Genomic DNA, 8,427 nt, shown 5'->3' on the forward strand with positions numbered 1-8,427 from the left:
TGTTACAAGAGGAAAAATGTTTCTAAATGTTGGTTCACCTCTACATGATGTAGATGGTTTTTCGAGTGTAGCGTAATCATCGATACATTTAACATGAATGTATCTGTGTTAACTGTAGTACAAGAGGTGAAAACTACAGCAAATATAATCACGTTTATGCGAATGAATATAAAAACTAAAGAAAGCTTGTTTTACTTTTTACCAAATTGGCTTAATTATTACATTATTAGAAATTATGAGAAGATATATATTTATATAGATTATTATTTTTTCATTATCACTGATTGCTTCATAGACGAGAGGCTTTTATAGCTGGTCAGAGTTATTGTGAAATCATGATAATGCACTGATGATGTCTGAAATTTTTTGTAGGGGTTATAAAGTTATTTATAACTTTCAAATTCATCTGTAAAGTTAGCAACAACAAAAAAAGATCGATGGCATTATTGCTACTTTGTTTTTGTTTTTTTTTCAGATTTTCTAGATATTTTTAATCATTTTTCTTTTTTAAGAACAATAAGCGTGAAGTAAAAATACAATACTGTGATAAACTTGGTTTGCTTTTTCAAATATATGTTGTGTTATATTATATTTTTATGCATATTGGCAACATTTTGTTTTAATTATCACTGATTTCTTATCAAAAGAACATTTACATTTTGTAGTAAGGATAATAACTGTTATGTTTAAAATGAAATATTGTTATTGAGTTAGTAAATAAAGTAACATTGTAAGTAATGATATTATCATATGTGTGTAATTTCCTTTTTTTCCTGAATATGTTACAGTCATGGTTAAAGACTCGTTACCCATCACAATGCATTTGTTAAAAAAAACATAAAATGAAACAAATTAAAAATATTCATCCAAAAAAGTAAGCACACAGTCCACTGCCTTAATTAAATTTGATTAATGGCATTATTTTTGGTTTGCATGTTTTCAAGCTTTATAAAGATACCCGAGAGGTCTTATCCTGAATTTGCTTCCACAATACTGAAAGTTAAAACTGTCTATTAAGATGAATAGCTTTAGAAAGAATGAAGATCTCTTGTTTTGTTGCTAATACAATGTGTGATTTTTGTCCTGTAGCAGAAAACACACACACCCTTTTTTAGAAGAGATGTCAAAGCTGCTGACAAACAGTTTGGGACTAAAAGGTCACCATACACTGATCACCGATAACACTCGGAGGCGATGCAAAGAAGCTGAATTTCCTCAAGGAATGATACTTGAGTGCAGTGTGTGTGTGTGTGTGTGTGTGTGTGTGTGTGTGTGTGTGTGTGTGTGTGTGTGTGTGTGTGTGTGTGTGTGTCCACGCTCTTTGATCTTGTTTGCTGCTACATTTGGAGCCTCGTGAAAGAAACTTTCCTCATAATGGAAATCTTATTTAATTCTTCGCACTGCTTTGTGTGTGTTTTCGAACAGCGGTGCTAATGCTGCTGTGTTGCACTTTCTGGATATTATATAACACGGCTGTTCTCGGGGTGAGCCTGATGATAATGCTTCATTTTGTGCATGCGTGCTGTACCTGCTCGGAATCCAACTCTTCCCCCTCTTTTTTTTAAACGGCCCAGATTTCCAGTGTGTATTCTCTTTTTATTGCTTTCATTTGCATATAAATTAAATCCATATTGTGCCTGCGAGGCAGACTATGCTAACTATGCAAACGATCCCGGGCTTTTCTTTGTTTTACAGATAAACCCTCGGCTTCCTCAATGACAAGGTGGGAGGGAGGGATGGAGGAGGGGGTTAGAGGAATCCTCTCGCTGTTTCATAATTGTATGAATTTTAAATACACTGTCATAAGATCCTCTTCCGCATTCACAGCAGGGACTGGAACTATCACTATAATATTAGACCTACAGGGTTGGCTGACCGTGAAGAGGCAGGCAGCCTTTGCACCTCTGCTCACACATGCGGGCCAGATGGCCAAAGACGCAGGATTTGGAAACACACTGTCCTTGTGTGTGTGTGTGTCTGTGTATTTTTCCTTAAACATATCCGCCAACTCTTGTTTTATTCCCGAATACATCGAAATTATATTAAAGTATATTTAATCGATGAGAAACAGCGCACATTTCATCGCATCTGCTGCTTTTGAGCGGCATCAGCAAAACAAACAAAAAGTAGCGCATTTTTTTTAACAGAGAGAAAAAAATCCAACTGAAATTAAGTCCTATGAATATTCAGTCACACATTATAGCGGTTAGTGACGTTAAATTAGTCCTTATATTAGTGTGGGGCCTCTGGAAGCCCCTTCAAGGACCCCTGGAGGATTTCGCAGGCTGCAGGAGATGCTGCAGGGCCAGTTATTATCATTCTGCTGCTACCTCACATTCACCATGAAAAACAGGAACCCTTAACTATAAAAAGGTGTGTATATATAATGTATTTTGCAACTTCTACGGTCACTTTTTGTAATTTAAACCTTTCTCTTTATAATCGAATTCGTTTTTTTTCTCGACATGCGCAGTTATGTCTGCTGGTCGCTTTGAGGGATAAAAGGCAAACAAATAAAGATTTTTAAGGTAAAATCGTTCATTAAAATCTGTAACCTGCCTTTAAAGTTCACGATCGTCGTTATTGAAATCCATTATTAACACGTGATGCTGCGCGGTTATTAAATCTGTGCTCTATAGGCAGAGCCGAACGCAAACGCACTTGAAATAATTAAAGCTCCTGAAACGCGAAGGCCGTGAACGCCTCTGCAGGCTCGTTAGCTCTTAATTAAATAATCTCTTGTAAGCGCCGGAACAAACAGAAGCAGCGCTCATCGAGCTCACAAACGTCCTCCGGATGCCAGTCTTTTTTCTTTATTTCAATCCCCCCCCCCCCCCCCCCCCAAAAAAAAAAAACTAAACAAAACAAAACAAAAAAACAAAAACAATAAAGTCAAAGAGGAGAGCTTTCCTCTTCTTTGTTTATATGCGCCACAATCAAGTGTGTTAAATGTGTGATATAATCCAGGTCGAGATAAATCGGCGGGGATACTAAAAGGCTCAGGTGCCTGTTTTTAGCAACGAGGGGATGCTGTGAGGATTCTCACTGGACTCTATCGCTGACATAAACTCCAAATATTACAGTTAGAATTACCGTGAAGTGATATAACTGAAAGTGAGCACAAATAAAAAAAATATTCACGTTTTCTTAATAATTGGAGGAAAAATTCAAGGTGGCAAAAAAAGAAGGCAGACTGTTCAGCGTAGACTAGTCTGATACTAATACTTCAAGAGTCACAGTTTCTCCTTTTGATTTGGGTGAAATTAAATGGATTTCTATAAGTTTTTCTGCTGCTGACCTTGGAGTGCGACACACACACACACACGCCATGCCACAGAGTTCACAGCCAGGCTCAGTCTAACCTGAACCTGAGGTCAAGTCAGGCCGCGCAGGACGGAGAGACAGAGCGCTTCTCCCCAAACCGCGAGTTCACGTTTTAGTATTAACTCCAGCGTGCGCGTTCACGCTCCAGCGTGTCCGGAGAAAGTTGAGCAGAGGCGTGAAAACCTATAAATGCCCAGAATAGTTTTAATAGGTGAAATGGTATCCATCAAGGAGGCGCTGAAACAGGACCTGCTGTGCGATATATTTCTGTGTGTGTCTCAGTTTGATATGAAAGCTCCGATAAAGACTTCACATAATCCGCTGTTTTATAGACAGACGGAATTTAAAAAGGCCGGTAATTACACTTTCCTCCTTTAAACACGTTATGTGCCACGATTATATGTCCGTGTGGGCGTTAATATGTTGGGGAGTCCAGGCAATGTAGTTCAAGCGAAATAATATTAATAATAATAATATTACCCAGAATTCCCGTAAATTCACCATATTGTAAGGAATCATTGTGACATGCTGACAGCTTATCATAGATTTAAATATGTTTTATTCTCAAATATGGCAACAAAACGCTTTTATTTCTTTCTCTTTTTTTATCCGTGGAAATGTATGTAAGAAATAATAATTTAACCCATTAACTACTGCTCTCTCTCTCTCTCTCTCCCTCTTTTTTTAATTTCAGACTACATGTGAACATATTAAAATCTTTGGCTTGTTTGGCTTGACTGATGTGTTGAAGGGAAAATATGGCGCAAATATGGGGAAAAGGGGGGTGGGGGCAAGGAGACCACAAGAACCTATAGATCCTAAAAAACAGTGAGAACAGACAGAGAGGAGAGAAAAAAGGACCGGCGTGAAGAGACGAGCCTGAAATTAAATATACTGTATACAACATGATAACTGTGTGGCTATATAAACTTTAATAACGAGCGTTCATTTATATAACTATGTCCATATACTGTTACCATAAACAGAAATCTGTGTTTTTAAATAGCGTCCCCCACTTCTCCTTCTTCTCCCAGTTCGTTATGTCCAAAAGAGTCCGGCCGCTCATTCGCTCTCCTCCTTCTCCTCCTGCACGGTGGTCGTTGAATGGTTGTAAAGTCCTTGAGCCATGAGCTGCAGGGCCAGGCCGTTCTTGTAACCGCTGGCCTTTTTAATCTTGGCCCTCTTATTCTGGAACCAGATTTTAATTTGGGACTCGTTCAGGTTGAGTTCCTGGGCCAGAGACTGTCTCCGCTGCTCCGTTATGTAGCGGTTGGCCTGGAACTCGGTTTTGAGTCTCTGCAGCTGCTCGGCCGTGAACGCCGTCCTGGGCCGCTTGTCCTCCTTGCCGCTCTTTTTCTTCTTCAGTTTCCGTGTCCTTGGGCCTGGTGTGGAAACAACAATGGGAAACAAAGATTTATTCTAAGGCTGGACACAGTCTGACACCGAGCACCACTTTTTTTCTCTTCTATTTTAAAGGAAAGAAAAACGTGAAAGCGTCTCTCTGTGAGCGATGATAGCGCCTTATTATCTGCTCGGTATGCCCGAATGTAGGTCACAAGTCTGTGCGGGAATGATGTGGGCAGGTTAGCCTGTGCTGGGGATGACTTCTATCAAAATAATGTTTTGATGTCACAGTAAAAAAAAAACAGCACAGAGAATGAGCGGAACTGTTAAAGCTGGACGCTGTGCAAACACAACTTGTTTTAAATCAGAGCAAACAAATATAAGCCTTTGGTGGAGGAAGTGGAGGGGGATTGTGGGAGAATCTCACGATTGATTATTCATTACTATTTGACATGCTGAAGGTCTGCCTCACAGGTGAGTGTGGGACGTGGGAGACAAAGTAGCCAATCAGAAGAGAGCAGCAGCAACCCAAACAACAACAACAACAACAAGAAAAAAAGCTCCAGTGCAAATGATGAGACTTGTTAAAAGCCTTATGAGCCTTGTCCTATCGCTCACACGTGGAAGTGTTACACTGGAGGTGCAGAGATAGATATCCTCCCTGCACACTCCACAGCTCCACAAGCTGCAGCACAGTTAATGGGACCTCATCCGGGGCTGCTTGATCAGTTATGACTGCAGCAGCGCGGTATTTTCACTTCAAGGACCTGATCGAATAAAGCTGAAGCAGCAAAAAAGAAAAAAAAAAAGCACGGGAATTTGGTCACGTAGCTGAATATATGAGTGCGCATTGATCCGCTGATTAACTGTGTACTGCGCACATTTAATCCAGTGGGACAAAGGAAGCGCTGTCGCTGTGAAACAGGGCAGGCTGGGGAGCTTCGGGTCTAATATTAGATTTCATAAAAAAAAATAATAACAATAAGTCGCAGAAGGACTTCTTCCTTTACCCTGACACATAACCACCACCATTAAAGCCAATAAAACCTTCCGCACCATCACATAGGCCGGCCTAGAAGCTATGAGGCGCGCGCGCGCGCGCGCGCGCGCACACACACACACACACACACACTGTTTCAAAGATACATCAGCATCCTGTATGTTTAAACTGCTAAACATTAAACGGGCCTAAAAAGTCATTGCATGACATATGCAAACACTCGAACCTTCAAACTCATCTCTAAATCGATGCATCTTCTGCATCAGCTCAGAGGGGAGAAAGCGGATAAAAGTGAAAAGAAAAGAATTGCTTTCAGAAAAATAAAAGCAGCAGTGGTGGAGGTTAGAAAACAGATCCATGCCTCTTTTTTAAGTATTATTATTTTTAGGCTAAAATTCGGGAGCAAAAACAGAGAAAAACGTTCCAGCTTTAGTTCTGTCAGACTAAATAAATGAATCTAAAATAACCGGCAAAAACACGTTAGCTCGTGAAAGACCAGACAACAATACATTTGATTTTTTTAATAACCGTGTGGACTTGTAATTGGGTTTAATAAGGTATGAATCCTCGGCACTGTTGTTGGCTTGTTTTACATTACTTTGGTCTTTTCCGCACAAGGGAGGAAACATTAATATTAACAGAAAAACCAAATACGTTCCATATATTTTTGTGTAGTTTGCCTTATTTAGAGTTTTTAAAAAGTTTTTTTTAAAAAAATACATAAAAAATAAATCTGCTCGTGACACTGCCTGGGGCCCACATCAGCTTTAGCCCCAATGTGCTTCAACTTCACTCTGAATTAATTTACTTAATTCTTCACTTTGACTTTTGTCACCTTGTGCTTCCGTTACACTCTCCATTATAAACTGCTAACCACTTTTACTTCAGCGACTTCTTTTCAGCACTTTACCCCCCGACAGTTCTTATTTTCGAAATCAAATCCCTTTGTTTTGATTGGCTGGAGCACCTCGGTAAACTATTTAAACACTCACGTGCCAATTTTAAATTCCCTCTTTTTCTTCACGCTGGCACCTGGAAGAAATGTATTTGACACAGCGGAGAGAAACACAAGTCATCCCACTCCAGCACCCCACTCGATATCATTCGGGGACTACTAGCGCCTTACCAGATGAGGGCCGGTCCGAGTACCGCGTACAGTACACCCAAGCGGGCCACAACATCGGCTGGCTTTCTTTTGCCATGGGCGGAGAGCCTCCATTGCTGCCGCTCATGACCATAATTGACGAGGGGCTGTCTGCGTATCTACCAGTCCCGTTGCTCGTCGATTCGCACTGCTTCGACGAGTTCTGCTTGGAAGAGGGGGAAGAGGACGTGGACGACGACGAGGAAGGCGACGACGAGCTGCTGTCGCTGCTGCAGTTGGAGTCCAGGCACAGGCTGCCGGTGTGTAGCGGCCTCGCGCCCAGCGGGTTCACGTTTTCCCGACCCGACGTCTGGCTCCGGTCGCGGTAGCTCGGCTCTTTTCTGCAGCCGAAGTCCGGCCGGAGGATGTTGTCTATGAAAAAGTTCGTGGTTCTGTGGGCTTGCTGGGCTGCCTGGTGGGGTAAAATCATAGCAGGGGATGGCAGGTTCGGCGACAGGGACATGCTCTCCTCCTCGGTTGTGTCCCGGCCGCCGTTGGGCTCCTTCTGCTCTTCCATAGCTGGTGACCGTGAAAAACGTCGGCCTCTCCACGCCAAACTCCACTTGTTGCTCACTCTCCCGTCCCCTTCGGTATCCAATTCAGACAGACAGCATGTAAAAAAGCCTTTTTAAACTAGAATAAACACCTGCGTTCGTTAACAATATCACCTAAAGCATGTCCTCTCCTAACAGTGTTCCGAGACCTGGCATAGCGAACAGCTCCACGTTACAGCCAGTGTCCCTGCCGCTCCTCGGTGCAGCATAATATCTGTGTATTCGCTCTTCCCAAACTCTCCTAAAACCGTTATCTCCCCCCCCGTGTGTGTGTGTGTTTTCTCCCTTTCTCTTACACCCAGCCGGAAGCACGTGTGCGCGTACACATAAAGCAACCGGCCAATCAGGACGGAAGATCGTCCCTGTCACAATTGACGCTGTCCAATTAGAGCTGTGGCTGTGCTGCGGGCGAGCACGCGCACGCAGCACGCGCTTATTAGTTGGATCGATTCGGGAGAAGCGCACGTGCACAGACGTAATACACAGCAAAACAAAAACAAGCGCGGAGACAGCCACCATTAAAAACACTGCTCAGAAGGGCGAAAGGGTTTTATTCCACATCGCTACATGCTCTTTAAGCACATTTTAGTTTTACAAACTATTTGAATTCAAACGCACTTTATAAAAATGATGAAGGAATAATAAAAATAAACAAATAACAAGAATAATTTTAGAAAAATAGGACTACTAGCATTAATGTTTTAGCTAAAATGTAAGACCTTCTATTTGGTGAATTTTGCAGCGTAAATACTGTTAACCGTCCAAGTGTAAATTACATTATATCACGTGAACTGACATCAGCTATGTAAAACATATTTCATTTTAAGTGGAGTGTTTTAAGTATATGTATATTTAAAAAAATATTTTTATGTGTCTTCATAATATTAGATAAAATATAAACAAAAACATTTTGTGCGCTAAACAGCTCCTCCGTAAAGTGCATAAAATGCACATTGTGGATCACAGCATTCGTTTCTACAATCTCATCAGATGATTTACCCTTGTTCTTTCCTTCTCATTTATTTTTTTCTTTTCTCTAACAGTGAAATACAACGAGGATG

The 8,427-nt window shown here is 41.2% G+C and overlaps 1 protein-coding gene across 1 annotated transcript; it reads right to left on the minus strand.

Annotated features, from left to right (window-relative positions):
• Positions 1-2,867: 2,867 nt before the first annotated feature.
• LOC147302338 (homeobox protein engrailed-1-B-like) lies at positions 2,868-7,636 on the minus strand. The gene is made up of 2 exons (XM_086283775.1): positions 6,795-7,636; positions 2,868-4,706 (listed from the first exon to the last, which is right to left on the minus strand). Exons 1-2 carry the CDS (start codon positions 7,327-7,329, stop codon positions 4,387-4,389), a joined length of 855 nt encoding a protein of 284 aa, XP_086139901.1. The 5' UTR covers positions 7,330-7,636; the 3' UTR covers positions 2,868-4,386.
• Positions 7,637-8,427: the final 791 nt, after the last annotated feature.

The sequence above is a fragment of the Aulonocara sp. 'chitande type north' Nkhata Bay genome, linkage group LG23, assembly GCF_057382095.1.
Source record: "Aulonocara sp. 'chitande type north' Nkhata Bay isolate Kocher_YH1m ecotype deep benthic linkage group LG23, A_spYH_male_GT1.1, whole genome shotgun sequence".
In the NCBI taxonomy this organism is placed as follows: domain Eukaryota; kingdom Metazoa; phylum Chordata; class Actinopteri; order Cichliformes; family Cichlidae; genus Aulonocara; species Aulonocara sp. 'chitande type north' Nkhata Bay.

Coding starts and splice junctions, on each gene's coding strand:
- LOC147302338 (XM_086283775.1), bottom strand. CDS start 7,329: ATGGAAGAGCAGAAGGAGCCCAACGGCGGCCGGGACACAACCGAGGAG. Junction 4,707..6,794: donor CTCGGACCGGCCCTCATCTG/GTAAGGCGCTAG, acceptor TTTCCACACCAG/GCCCAAGGACACGGAAACTG.